General features: G+C 35.8%; 1 protein-coding gene across 1 annotated transcript in view; it reads left to right on the top strand.

Annotated features, from left to right (window-relative positions):
• Positions 1 to 11695: 11695 nt before the first annotated feature.
• Positions 11696 to 15986, top strand: part of LOC139744876 (secretion-regulating guanine nucleotide exchange factor-like) — a 154810-nt gene continuing 150519 nt past the window's right edge. The window contains exons 1-2 of the mRNA XM_071655287.1: positions 11696 to 11915; positions 14091 to 14133. Of these exons, the coding sequence (XP_071511388.1) occupies positions 11696 to 11915; positions 14091 to 14133 (263 nt within the window). The remainder of the gene's footprint in view (positions 11916 to 14090; positions 14134 to 15986) is intronic.

Raw genomic sequence — 15986 nt, forward strand, 5'->3', positions numbered from 1 at the left:
CTTACACATTCGTCCGAAAAGGATTTTTTTTTTCAATACAATATAAATTATACACGAATGATGTCGTAAAAAAGAAACAATGCACTTTGTCATGGCAACAAAAATAGTAAATAATCACAATGATGGAAAACAGTGTTCCACTAAAAAAGCCACGCTTGTAAAACGTGGAACACTGGAACAAAACAACAACAGCACCAATTTGTTATACCAATAAGACATATTCATTTTAAATTCTTCTATATACTATTGTACATTTTACTCATTGATATAATGATGTTGATACTATGAACAATACTTACTAGGATTTTAGGATGCAAACGTATAAACTATATAACATATCACATTTGTGGCACAGACACTATGGGGCCAGGTGTGCCAGGAAAATTGAACGGAAAGGAAGATATGCAATCGGCCACAAAAAAACATAACGACGACAACAACAACAACAATAACACAATACACAGAAACAACAGAATTTGAGGAAATGCACTCAGACAGATACTGGACAACGAAGAACGAGGAAAAAGGAGCAGGGAAGAATAGAGAAGGAAAAGGAGAGGGATGGAAAAGGTCTGTGGACACACTACAAAATCTCAAGGAAAAGTGAAACATGACGGGTTTTTTCATTGAACAGAATTAACTGGTATATCTAGAAAACAAATATTTTTTGAGTTTATACTTAAATGTAATTAACTTCACAGATTCTTTTAGATCATTATCTAAGCTATTCCAAAATCTGGGTCCGGTATAAACAAATGTATTTTGAGTGTGTACAGTTCTAACTAAGGGAAGATGAAATTCTTTAGATTGTCTAGTGGGATAGTTATGTACGTGGCTGTTACGGTGAAATAAAGAATAAAATATTTTGGGTAGATGATTGCAGTTGTAATTAAACATAAATTGACCAAGTTGAAACAAATACAACTCTTTTATTTTCAGAATTTTGTGCTCAAGGAAAAGCTTGTCAGTATGTGCTCGGATATGAAGGTTAAAAACGATTCTGAGCGCCATCTTTTGCAGAAGAAAAAGTTTATCTAACAATGTCGAATATGTATTCCCCCAAGCAAGAATTCCGTAATTCAAGTACGGCAATACCAAACTTGAATAAAGCGTAATCAAAGCCGAAGAAGGAAGATAATATTTCAATCTATTCATTATGCCTATGTTACGTGCAATTACTTTACAAATATTGTTTATGTGACACTTCCATGATAACTTATTATCAACACAAACACCTAAGAATTTAATAGACGAAACCTCTTCTAGGGGAGTAGTGTCAAATATAACATTACCTGGTAATCTATCTAAAGAATTACTGAAAAACATATACTTTGTCTTCTCAATATTCAGTGACAATTTATTTGCATATATCCATTGTGAGACATTCTTCAATTCATCATTCACTGTACTAATCAAAGTATTAGGGTCAGGGTGGGAATAAAAAAGATTGGAATCATCCGCGAATAATATGAAAGAGAGTTTATCTGAAGATCTATAAAAATCATTAATGTAAACTATAAATAACAGTGGGCCTAACAAACTTCCTTGCGGAACACCACATTCTATTTTCTTCATAGAAGAATCAAAACTGTTCACATGTACATATTGAAATCTGTCAGATAAATAACTCGTAAACCATTGCAAGGCTTTTCCGCGAATACCATAATGGGATAACTTAGAAAGAAGTATACCGTGATTAATCGTATCAAAAGCCTTTGAGAAGTCCAGGAAGATGCCTATTGTATGCGAAAATGTATCAAGTGCATGTGTAATCTTTTCCACAAAGGTAAGTAAAGCGTGGGTGGTGTTGTGATTTTCTCTGAATCCAAATTGAAAATTCGTAAATATATTACTCATATTGAAAAATTTTACAGTTCGGATATATACTATTCTTTCCAAAATTTTAGAAATTGAAGTTAATAACGATATTGGTCTGTAATTATTGACATAATTTTTCTCCCCTTTCTTATATATAGGTATAACTTTGGCAGTCTTCATTTGACTTGGTACAAGCCCAGTACTAAGTGATAGATTAATAATATATACTAAAGGATCTATTATTTGAAGAATTATATTTTTCAACAAATAATTATCGATTCCATCACAACCTGGGCTTTTCCCTTCTTTCAAATTATTAATAATATCAATAACTTCTTCATTATACGTAGGGTCCAAAAATATAGTTTTAGGATTAGGTATATCTAAAAAATCAGAAAACACTTTATTAGATGAAGGGATACTTTGTGATAAATTTTTCCCAATCGATGCAAAAAAAATCATTAAAAATTTCAGCCATACCAGCAGGTACATTGCTTAAGGTATTACCCCATCGTACTTCTGAAATACTAGATGCATCATTAGATGTATTCATAACATCTTTTATTGTTTTCCAAGTATTCTTAATATCATTTTTATATTTCATTATCTGGTTGACATAAAATTTTCTCTTTTGTAAACGCAATAAATTAGTAAGCGCGTTTTTGTAAGTCACATATTTTTGTCTGTTTTTATCCGTAGGGTTACTCCTGTATTTATAAAACAAATTATTTTTTCTATTAATCGATCTTAAAAGTGATTGGGTTATCCACGGGAGTCTTGGAGTTCTTTTATAAGAACTTTTCCTTGTGCAAAACGGAATATGTTCATCAATTTTAGAAGTGATAGTTTTCATAAAATAATCATAAAATAATCATAAAATAATCATAAAATTTAATCTTTTCTTAGGCGTCTGTAGATTTGACACATGAATTGTGTTTAGGGATTTCTATGTATCATAAGATGCCATTTAAATTTGTTATATGTATTATAATAATGTTACTTAATTTGTTATTGATGGGGAAACAACATGGTATATGTAGTCTCTCTACCAGCATATGCATTTTTTCTCTTTCTCTTTTCTTCTTTTTCTTGCTTTCTCTCTTTTTTTTTCTTTCTTCCTCTTCTTTTCTTTCCCCCTCATTCCCCTCTCACCCTTACTTCTCGCCTCGTATCACTTGATATAATGAAGACGTTTGGTTATATTTATTTATTTTCACCACTCGATTTGTTTTAACTTCACGTGCATTAAGCACACTAACACAAGACCATGGTAAATTGTTTGAGTAGATGCGGATTGTCTCGCCTGGAGTGTGCCGGGCGTTGATCGTGCTAACTACACGAATTTGCATGATTCGGTTGGCATGGTCACTGCCTGGCTTGCACCTGGTGGGACATTCCGCATCTAAAGTTACATGAAGTTACATGAAGGTATGCTACTCATGAACACTGCATTCCAGCTTGTGTCCTTAAAGGGGCATTCCGCACGATTTTCATAATTTCACATCATGCCGTACATAAATCAACTGCTCCATGTATAGATTCGTGGAATTTATTGTGGTCCTTGAGCAGAGAAACCAATAAATTGAAAATCTTAAACAAATTACACTGAACAGTGATGATGACATCAGAGCCTCATATATTTCAGAAATGTAGCAGTGTAATTCCATTACAATACCACTTGCTCAACGAGTTCACCTGTGAAAAATCCATGCATACCTTTTTCTTTTGTTCTGCTTCCTTGAGCCCCAACTCATGCATTCTTATGGTGAGGCTGTCATGTCATCATCCTTGTTCATTGCAATTCATGATAGATTTTGAAAACATTCTCATTACTTATCCCAATCACTATAAATTCTGAAACTCTGTACTCAGTTTGACTAATTTATAGTTGTTCAAATGTAAAAGTCTGAAAATCATCTGGAGGTCCCCTTTAACTAGGGCACTATCGACAGGTTGTCTTTGTGTCTTTCCCAGTGCAGTCTTTGTATATGTATTTCTTTCTTGTAATTTAATTTAAACACAGTGCAGTGCATAAATGATGTCCTTTTTCTCTTCTCTATATCAGACTTTTCCTTTCCTTTTACCACTTCTAGTTGGGTGTCTCCCTTTTTTCTTTCTTTCTCCCTCACTCTCTTTCTTATTTCTTTCTCTCTCTGTCTTTTTATCTCTTATTAGTCTCTCTTCCTGGTTACTCTGTATTATGATTGTGAAGATATTTTAATTGTGTTTTAATTTATGTGGATTGTATATTATGTGCGACTGCTATTAAGTTATATTGTTGTAGTTATATCTTTATGTCTGAATTATGTATACTTTGTATAATTTGTATTGTATTTTTTCACCTGGAAAATGATTATCTTTTTTTTTTTGTTGGAAGAAAGACTAATAAAGATATCTGTATCTGTATCTCTGTATCTGTATATCAATTCTCTCTCACCCTCTCTTCTTTTCAATGTTCTCAGCGTGCTCGTGTTTGGATCGAACTGACATCGCTCTGCGGGAAAAGTACATTCAGGGAGGTGTAACTGGTACACCATAATAAGGAGATGAAAAGCTAGATAGTGTTTTCCTGCTCTACATCAATCAACGTGATGGGCTTGCGTTGCGACAAAGGGAAACCAACAAAACGCTAGCTATCGTTTACCTGCATTATTTGTTATGGGTGCTTTCAAAACATGAAAATACCCCCATTCATAGCGTTCCGAATCTCTCGACGCCTTAGTTCATATTGGCGCTTCACGTCCACTCCCCCGTCAGGAACCTATTGATTGCCGTATGAATAGTTCAAGAAGAGTAGCGCGCGCACTTACCGTACGGATCGGAGCCCATTCATAGCTACCGGGGAAACCAACCACGCTCCTCTACTACCACCTGTATAGTCTTACCATCAATCTTTGATCTGCAATCTCCACCTAAGATAAAAACTTTGCCACCACATCGCTGTTATGCAGATACATACCTGACACCTTTACTGACATGTTTTAGTGGGTCAGAAGAGCAGGTAAGTACTTGTTGATTTTGCTTACACAGTTTGAAGACTTTTGTTGAGGTACTTTTTTCTCGGAACCAGACAGCTACCAGCCAGGATTACAGTTGGATATATGCACCTGTTCCACTAGTGGCGGTTGGCACAAGACCCTCCCCACACTTCCCCCGAAGTGTCCAATCCAATGCTGGAGTCGCTCAACTGCCGCTGCAGCGGGTATATGGTGCTTTGGTGACTCGTTTCGACCCGTCCAGGCCCGCGTTAGCCCAACCCTTGGCCCATAGCTCAACTTTTGACCAGCGTTGTCATAAACAATCTTACTGACCTTTTAGTGTTAGCTATTTGTGTGTACCCCAGTGACCCCCAGTCTTTCCCTTTTAGTAGGTCTAAAACAAGTAAATGTGTGTTACAAAAGTCTAGACTCTTGAGTCTTGAATATTAACGTTAGGTCCTTACTTAATACTAGTACTGGCTGAGCTGAGAAAAGAATTAGAGAAGGAAATATTTGATTCATCTGCAGTAAATTAATATGTTATCCATGAAATGTTATTTGATGTCAAATTATGTATGGATGCCAGTTGAATTGTTGTATTTTAGAATCACTGATTAGGTGATTTGTTGGGGTAGTGGTACTGTTGATTAAAAATAGCCACGATGATCATAAAAAGTTTTTGTTTTTATAATTGTTTTTCTCAAGAAAAGTTGATGTGAAAATCTCAATTCTAAGATTGTTTTTGCAATATCATACAGGGCAGAAAACTATAAATAACTACCCATATTATATTGTGGACTGCAGTGGTGATTAAAGGGGCAGTTAGAAAGTTTTGAATATGAATAATGTAATTATTAGGCAACTATTGAAAATACAACAGTTGAACCAACACGTACCGCTCGGTGCAAACATACTTGACTTCATCAATATTCTTGTTTGCATGGTGTATAGCTTTCAATGACTGAAATACTGTAATTTTCTTGCATTATTCACTTCCAAAATAGAACAGTGGACCTGAGATTGAGATTGGAAAAGCCATATGATAATCAGCAAAAGGAAACTGGTCATTGAATGCTGCTCTTTAGGAATCAACAAGATGGCTGGTGGATGTTAAATGCTGAAGGCACAAATGAAGTCTCAGGTAAGACATCACGGTGGCAGATAATAAAAGAATGAATTAAAGGGGATTGTGTGTGCCCCCTCCTTTAATTTTTTGTTATTTTTCTTATGATAAAAGTATGTACTGTGGGAGGGAACCTCCCTTGTCAGCCAATTGTGCTCAAATTGTGTTCAAGCCTTTTTTTTTTTCTTGTTTGTTTGTTTGTCACCAGATGAAACCTGGAAGTTGCATGAGTAAAGAGGAAAATTTGCACCTAAGCTTTTGTTTTATTATTATTATTATTAATATTTTGCTGCTGTTGCTTGTCAGCCAATAAACCCCGGAAGCAGTACGAGAAAGTTCATGCTAAAGCCTTTTTTTTTTTTTTTTTTTTTTTGCTTGTCAGCTGATTAAACCCGGAAATGGCACCAAAAATATAAACTGCTTTGTGCCCCGTCCCCCCATTTACAGAATTCCTGGATCTGCCCCTGCATCATTCCACATTGGGTACACTTGATCAAAGAGAGTCGCTCCTTCCCAGTAATCTGATTTTAGCATCTATTATACAAATAATGTACTTAGCAGAGTCAGCTCTTATTCAGGGCAACTGAAAAAAAAGAGAGAAATGTGCAATATATTCATGCACTAGGTAAACCAAAGACTCTGGTTGGAGGATGACTGCTCTGGATGTGTTTGAAGGTATCTAAATACATTTAGATATATATGAACATATTTTGATCTATTATTATACAAAGAGCAAAAAAATGACATTCCTAATACTAGGTTAGCAGTAATGCAAAAGATTACACTTTCTGAATAATTTTTTTTAAAGGAATTCATGGATTTTTTTTTTTTTTTGCCACTGAACTGTACCAAGAGTCATTCCCATTCTGAGGGAACATTGGATCCCAAGTTGTGTAAACATACCAAGCCCAACAGGGGTGTGGAAGTGTGGTAAATGTAGAAAGAAGTACATGATATATGACGATATTATATGAATATTTATTGTCTGTTTATTCATTGAGACAGGAATTTGTTTTTCACTGGTAATAGGCAACAGAATTATATTAATCCAATACAATACGGTATTACATTTGAATTTTATCGATGAAGACCCAGACCTAGAGCCAAGATTTTGTAAACATGACTATTGTGTACCGTACCTCAGTGAGTGCAGCTAATTTGTTCGGGTTTTTCTTATGTTTTTTCTTGGGGGGGGGGGGGAGATCCATTCTCCCCCTCTCACACTCACACACATGCACACACACATATGCCATCACTTTTTCCCTTTCCCTCTCTCATTCACAGTCTCTCTCTATATCTACCTACCTATCTTATCTATTTCTTTGCTCATCTCTAACTCAGGTCTATTTTTCATAACCTCTAACTAATCTTAAAGAGAAGGTAGGCATGTCAAGTTTTGGTTGAGATGGAGATTCAGGTTTTAACTTTTTGTGAGATTGATATCAAGTGTTAAAGAGCATACAATCTAAGAGGAATTAAAAGTTTATTTGATGAAAATCGCTTTTGGAATGGCTGCGATATCCAAAAAACAAGCAAAACAAAGTGGTCCTAATAAAAGGTGGGACTCAACTTTTATTAGGACCACTTTGTTTTGCTTTGTATACTAGAATCTCGGCCATGTTAAAGCAATTTTCATCAAATAAACTTTTAATTCTTCTAAGATTGTATATTCTTTGATATTTCATAATAAATTCCTAATTATGTAGAAAAAAGTTAAAAAACCTGAATCCCCATCTCAACCAAAACCATACCATCCCTTAAATCATTTCAACTTTCACAGGTGTCTAGTACTGAATTAGAGAGCTGCATGTAAAAATGATTTTTTATACAGACATGGTAACATAGAAACTAATAATGTGACATTTTCATTGTAATATCCTTACATTAAAGGCAGTGGGGTAAAATATGTTGAAATGAGGTGTAATAACATGTTCAACAGTCAATTTGTTTTTACCTCATTAGTTAAAAGGCTATTACCGGTATATCAAATGATGCTAAAAGTAAGTGGAATAGTTTGTAACTTTTAGTTGATTAATTCGCCTGGCGACATTGGTGAAATCATTGTCTCATTTAGAGTTGCATCCGGTTTGTGGAATGTATCAATCTAATTAAGCCATTAAGATGATAACATTTCACCTGATCACTCAGTCTGTATTGAACTTGCTGGCATGTGTTGTCAAAAGAACAATGCCACTTTAGAATGCAGTGTGTGCATGCTCATCACACTTGTGATTGTGCATGCCGTTGCCATAGAAACTTCCTCTTCTTTTTTGGTCCACAACAGATCAATTCTAGCATCAGTGTAAAGTAACTCAACCACTACACAGAAAGAACAAGGTGTCTTTTTTTTGGTATTCAGTGAAAGGAGTAGCTTGAATTGCAAACAAAACCACAATTGATACAGGAAGAGCAATTTGCTTGCCATGTAGTCTATGCATCCATGGTAATGCAATAGAATGTTCTTTAGATTCAAGTGGAGTAGAACATGAGCAAGTAGAAAACTGCAAGAATGATAAGACTCCTGCATTGTTTTTGAGAGATGGCTCTAATGTAATGCTGCCGATGTGTGGTTTTATTTTGCTGTCATATGAAAAGTCATCTTGTAACATTTTTGGAGAAGGAAATTGCTAGAAAACCCAGAGGTTGATTAAATCAATGACATGGAGTTTTCCAGAAACACAAATATTTGAACTGATCTGTGATCTGAAAAAAAACAAACAAACATTAAGTTAAGTGATAATGTCACTTAAAAGTATCAAATATCTCCTGTATATATCATCATCATCATCAATCATATTTGATTATTTTTTTACTTGAACTGAAATTCACAAATGAAGTATGATGCATATATTTTGTTAATTGTCTTTGGCAAGTGTGTGTTTTTTTTTTATAGAAACCATGATCATACAGCAAGCCCAGACAGAAAATGTTATGTGGAATTTATAAAAGAGCTGTGTAGCTCCTTGATTAACATCTTTTTTTTTTTCTTTTTAAATGGCCAGGCACTCTTTCAATGAATTGATCACGGTGCATTTTATTGACTCTGTGATATGGTAAAGCTTAAAATAAATTCACTCTACCATGACATGCTCAGTGAACTATTCAATGCTTGATTTGCTACTCATGTCTTGCAACAAAAAAACAAAACAAAACACAACAATAGACAGTGACTTGTTTGCATAGCAGTCAAATCATTGAATTCAGAAGCAGGTTGTAGATTGCCTGGAGCGGCGTGTACCGTTTAATTATTTCTGCAGCCAGGCATGGAGATGTATTTGCCTTTCTTGTCTTCTTCGTGTCATCTTTTTGTCTTAGATTATGTAACCAGTGGTCTTTGCGCTTGCAGTGTAACTGATATGTTTGGCTGCTGAACAATGATTGTGCTGCCAGACTGTAGAGGAGAGAACATTGTGTTTGTGGAGAATCTTCCTGTCTTGAATCATAAATTGGCTTGTAATTTTTTTTCTTTCATTTTCTTCTTTGCAATTCATTTTTTGACAACCATGCCAAAGTTCTGATGTTACAAGCTAGTCATCCACGTGAAACTGAGTTGAAATATTTGGAGAGAATCTACATTGTTTGAATTCAGATGGTAAGTAATCAGGATTACGTATTGGATTGTCTTGCACAGTATCCGGAATGGGTAATTACAGGGCATCGTCATACCGGGAACTATAACGCATATTTCAAGAATAGATTGTGTGTGACCCGTTGAAGATGGGCTGATTTTGCTACAACACGCATTTTCCATAGACACCTGCCCGAGTATACTCGGGACTACTAGTCTTCAATAGGTTAAGTGCTTACTCACATGGAAGTGAGTGCATTTATCTGCATTGTCTGTTGGTCTTTATGGGGTGATGTGAAATGATCAAGTGATTTTTGTTTGTTTTCTTATTTTGTTTGATATCCCTTGTTCCCTAAAGAATTTCCAGGGAGAAAGGGGTGCTGCTTGAGTGCCATGTGACATGCTTATTGTAGTGAGACAAAGTCATCATTGGGGATACATATTTATTGTTGACAGTTGCTCTATACTTACCCATTTCTTCTAGAGTGTGGTAATTCCCATAATGTTTCAAAGACATTAAAAAATGGTTCTGAGATATTCCTAGAGAAGACCATTTTGTACTTCCCTCTGCCTTGTACAGTCACCATTATGTTGAATGAATCAGTGATTGAATGAGTTTATGTCCAATGAAATGACTTCTATCTGAGCGGTCTGTAGCACAAAGTCATAAAAAAGGAGGAAAAACTTCTGGTGTGCTGATAAGAAATATTTTTAAAAAGATATGCAGGGTTTTAAGTTTTCTGTCAGCAAAAATGTCTGCAAAATATATCCTTGTCCAACCTAACTTCATTTTTTCATAGATTTACAAACTTGGCATTTTCTTGTTCTCGTAGTTCAACATGTTCTCATGACCTCTCAATATATTTTGATGTTGTACCCACATTAGCAAATTGTGCCATTTCAACAGAGCTATGTAACTTGGAATAATGGAGAAACACTTCCTTGAATGGAATGGGCCATGACACACAAAGTACAGTATGCCATTATTCTCTCTGAGAACTCCTAAGTCCATTGGGTGCGTATGTGTACATGGCATCGCCTTGGATACATCACATCTCCACGGAGATAGATAGCACATGGCAAGTAGATGGTCTTGTTCAAGGCAATGTCCAAACAAAAAGCTCCATTGTAATAAGTTTGATCTGACAGTGTATTGTTCACAGTCACAGCTCTAATATCATTTATGTCATCTGAGTAGATATGTGATAATTGTTCCTGAATCCATGTGAATAGATTTTCTTCCATTGAACAAAGATGGGATTATTACTTCTCATTACACCCAGGCAGTTAGGCTTGCTCATGGTGTTCAAAGAAAATCATTATTCCGTCTTGATGCCTGCATTGCAAACTTTTGAGAAATAAAATTCTTAATCAGGATGAGTAATTGGAGTCTCAAGATTATTTCATAGTTATGATTAATTTGTTCTCACTTGAGTGATGAGTTGGGACATAGACCGCATGAGGTGCTTTTCATAGCATGTTTTTGGACATGCAGACGGGTACACTATGGCATAATAGAAGGTCAACAAAACAGATAATGCTGACTCATGCATGTCAAGTAAAAAAACTCTTATAATAAGTGAAGTATGTACTTCTCTGACTTCAGTGTGTTTACATTCAAGTCTGAAAGTCTGAGATGTTAAAAACTGACAAATGAAATCCTCAATTAAGTTGATTTTTACCTAGCTCTGCCAAGGATGGAGGTTGTGTTTTCGTTGGCATTGGTTTGTTTGTTTGTTGGTTTGTTAATCTGTGTAGAAAATAACTCAAAAAGTTGTGTATGGATTTGAATGAAACTTGCAGGAAATATTGATAATGACACAAGAAGCAGATGATTAAATTTTGGTACTGATCTGGCAATTTTTATGGATTTTTGAAGGATTTCCATCTTTTGGCTGATAGGGTCAATGAACTTGGGAGTTCAAGTATACGTGCACTGCGCTCTAAAGCGCGTGCTCTGCTCGGGCAAGGCACTGCGCAGCTAGAAGCTGATGACGTAAACAAAGGGCTTCTATAAACTGGGAAATTTGGGGATTTTCAGCATGTGTGTATGGGTGGAAATGAGCTGCTTGTCTGAGGTTTGCGCTAGCTCTCCGAGTGCTTCTCTAGTTTTTCTTCTAACTTTTGCCTTGTTTATAGATATCTCTCTTTTGTCATTGATTCAGATTGATTCATGAGGGGACAAAAGTCATGTCTCATCCTGAGGCCATGGAAGTGATGACCTCTGGGTCAAGGGTCAACGACCCAGGTCAGGGTGATGGACAGCTGCTCTGTTGGGGCGGGGGCGAATTTGGACAGCACGGCCACAGTGGGAACGATGAGAACGTCGGCTCAGAGGGCGCCCTCGTTGACCAAGTGGAGAAGCTTGTCGGTCTGCATCGCATCAAGCACGTGGCCTGTGGGGCAAGCCATACAGCTGTAGTCACCGGTGAGAGCCAACAACACACTCGTTACATTTATGGGCTAAAAAAAGTTGCCGAATGGCATCATTACTTTTCTTCTACCAGTTTGGGAATGAAAAATTAGAGCCCCCTGTGGTTGAAATATCTGCACAGCCAGAATTGGATTCTGGATTTTTCTCTGTGGAACTGTATGATGGGCTCCAAATCATATGACAATATTTATCTTATGTAATTCCCAGAAGTATAGAACCTGTGATCATCAAAATGTTGATTATTCCAGTATGCATGTGAATGTGCCTGCAATCATTTCAATATCTTTATCATTATCAATTATCACTCCCTCCTCACTCTCTAAACTAGTTGTAAAATTTGATTATCTGCATCCTGCTGTATTCATAGCAGGATAAGAGGTTATTATAGTTTAACAAGAAGATATTAGTTCTTTGAATAGCCATATGCTTTTAAAAGTAATTTCTCCTCAAATGGAAGGGCAGTGTATAAAGATATTTTGTCTTGGCACATAGTAAGCATGTTTATGAATTCTTGATACTGCCTTCATACTTGAATAATCTTCTTATAATAATAATTTTTAGTATCTTTGATTTGTTAACCTGAGCATCCTTTTTTGTTGTTGTTGTTGTTGTTTTGTTTTTGTTTTTCTCGAAGCAGTATAGCAGAGAATCGATGATAGATATAAAGACCCAGCTCTGTATATTTACACAGCAAACATAGGACTGAATATGATACAGAACAAGATAAATGTGTGGCAGGTAGAAAGAGTAAATGACAAATTCTGGAGTTTTTGTATTATCATAATTGTTAATATATACATTCGGGTATACCGTTGTTGATATGAAACCGTTTTGAATAGTTCACCTACAGATCACTGCTCCTGCATAATAATACAACAACAGTTATATGCATTACTGTTCAGTTGGGGAGATAAGATGAGAAAGAGTGAATACTGTTTACACTCCTGTTTGGCAGTCTCCCCAGCAAACGTATTCTCACCATTATCATGCATCACCCCAAATTGACGTAGTTGTGAGATTCCTATGGGTTAGTTGACTGTTTTGCCGAAGATGTCAAGGTGTCCATATCAAAGCCAACCATCTCTGTCGTCAGCAATGCAAAATGAGGAATTCATTGATTTCTTCTTGGCATGAATAAAGGGAAGTGATCCCCATGACTGACAGATCTTTATCTCTGTGCATTCAAGTGAGTGATATATGGGAAGAAGAGTATTATACCCCAATCAATGCATACAGCTGCTTCAAACTCAAATCAATATATTATGTCAAGAGAGTGCTTGGCGTGGAGTAATCTATGCTAGAACCGTGCGACCCCTTAGTCCTGCCTTTGTCACCAAAGACATGTCATAGAGTATAGAATATATCAAACTCACAATGTCCTTCACTCTAAAAAATGAAAACATTTTAAATGCTGTCACTCCTCCAGCCTTCTTGTAAATATTACATTTATCACTCAAAATGTTTGATTTACCATTTCTTACATGATACTTCAAATTTTGAGTCATAAATTTAGCATTTTGAGTGTTTAATTGAACATTTAACAAAAGGTTGGAGGAGTCACAACATGTAAAATGTTGATTTGCCATTTCATTTTCCAGAGTGTTTGAATTAATGATGCCCCCACTTCCCATTTGAATGAGATATAAATGAGACAAAATATAGGAATACAAGAATATATTTCAAAGGTATGTCACTATATATTTCTGTACATGAGACAGATTGTTGTCTGCGTGGAAAGAACTGTGTTCATCAGAAATCAATATATTATTCAGCAAGCATTCATGCCAAAGTGGTGAGGAAAAAGAATGATATAGGTAAAGCCATTACATTGATTATAATGCCAAGGAGATTCAATACCACTATATCTAAATGACACTTGAATTGTTCACTTGCTTTTTTTCATTCTTTACTCAAATTTTGTTTAGTGATATAAAAATCATATTCACAGAGAAACATATACACATGAAAAAGAAATGATAGCAGCTGGTATTCTACTTATTAATGCTGCTTGATTTTTTGTCTTAGTGGAGTGTAGAGACACATATAGTTTACATTCTATTTGGAAAGTATTCATATTTTTTTCTAGTTTGTGGTATAATTCACATGTGCAGTCATTGCTTTACAATGAAAATTTGTATATCTCTCTCCCTCCGTCTTTTCCTATATCAGATAAAGATGAAATACTGACTTGGGGGAATGGCAACAGTGGACAGTAAGTAGAATTTTGGTCACGACTCCAAATGTTTATGTAGTAAAATCTTGCTACAGGCAAGATGGAACAGTGTTAAGAAATAAGTGGTGTTCCACTCTCTATAATCAAGGAATAAGTGAATGACAAGGTCTCATTAATTAAACTTATAGTTTCCCCTTTCCCCCTTCCTTCAATAGCTGGAACACATGATATTTAGGTACTATTACTGCATTTCTCTTGATTCAATGTCAGAAAAAGTATAAAAAAAAAACAACAACCTGCATCATTGATATTGAAGGTAGCTACCAATTCTTATATAAAAGGTAGCAGACCTTTGGGAAATTTACTTAGGAGCATAGACTCCTAAAGTAAATACTACAAGAAAAGTCATGTGGGACAACATAAAGTGACTTCTGTGATGAAAGTGTACAGAATTTAGATAATGCATCTAGTACAGTAGTATAATGAAAGTGTTGCTTGCTGAATGTTGGTCTTATAGTGATATTTGCATTAAATCAAGCATAGGCCTAATATGATTATGTTATCTTTAATATAAAAGAGCATTGCAAAATACAAATGGAGCACAGGTAGTTTAACTCTTTATGTGCCACGTTCGCATGTCCGACTCGGTCGACGGCGTGCCAACTTCGCATATTCTGCGCAAACACACAAACCCGCCCAAACCGCTCGATAAATCACCAAATGCCGCAATACAATGAAAGCGTGTCTCGCGTTTCCGTTCCTCTCACATATAGCTTGCATTTTATGTGGTGATTGACTGACAAATGGTGTTATGTACTGGATTTGCGCTTAAATTCTAAGTTTCTGTCACTGTTTTGTGTGCAGAAGGCATGCCTCTACAGTAAATTAGCTACTTGTCATTTGAAAGAAAAACTATCACAGATTTGTCAGACAATTTACATCAAAGCAAAGCTTTCCATTTTCTCTACATTTTAATCACTATAAGTCGAGCTAAACAGAAATCTGTAGAAGTAACATAGATGTGAAAAACAGAATGTTTTCTCAAAGCATGAAAACGGTGATGTCTCAGAATAATGTGGCACACAGGGGGTTTCCACCATGGCACATGAAGAGTTAAACTATGATTCGACAGGCTTTCAAGTGTTCCTACTTTTCCTACTTTTTCCTACTTTTTTACTGCTTGTCCTACTTTTCCTTCTTTTTGCTCAAAATCCTACTTTTTCCTACTTTTTCCTACTTTTTTGGTGAAAAAACCCGCAAAAAAAATGTGCAAGGCTACTTGAATAGTTGATATTCAGAAATAATGAGTAGACTCTAGTTGCAGATTCTTACCAATGGGGAGAGCCTCTATCTTCAACATGAAAGAGGGACAACACAATCCAATCAACCACAAGACTGCTGCCAGCCTCAGCTTTTGCTCCTGTGAAGACCTTTATGTGGTTGATACCACTGATATTGCAGCCTAGGACTTGGAGCAGTGCTGAACCGGCTCTCATCATCGGTCATAATTACCAGGTAAGCTTGCCATACACTTAAAAGTAGAATTTGACATCAAATCAGATAAACAGAGAGAAATGTGTAATTAACAGATCCCACAAATTGTGAACAAGGAATGAGAACAACAGTAATTTCTTAGCCATCTTGAAAGATAAAGACTAATAGGAGAGCTGAAACCTCTTTATGGACAATCTTAAAAGTTGATGGCTTTTTACATCTTACAAGTATTGTATCACAGGTAAGACATACATTACCTCGAAGAAATTAGAAGAAAGCAGGTGATGGAGGAACTTCAAGGAAAACAAACACAAAAACAATTTCACTATCATTTAAAGATTGATTGAAGTTGAAACCATGAGACATTGAAGTCCACTTCCTGAAGACACAGAACTATC

This window comes from Diadema antillarum, unplaced genomic scaffold (genome assembly GCF_040938485.1).
Source record: "Diadema antillarum isolate AM-2024a unplaced genomic scaffold, OU_Dant_1.0 seq00001216_RagTag, whole genome shotgun sequence".
NCBI classification, from domain to species: domain Eukaryota; kingdom Metazoa; phylum Echinodermata; class Echinoidea; order Diadematoida; family Diadematidae; genus Diadema; species Diadema antillarum.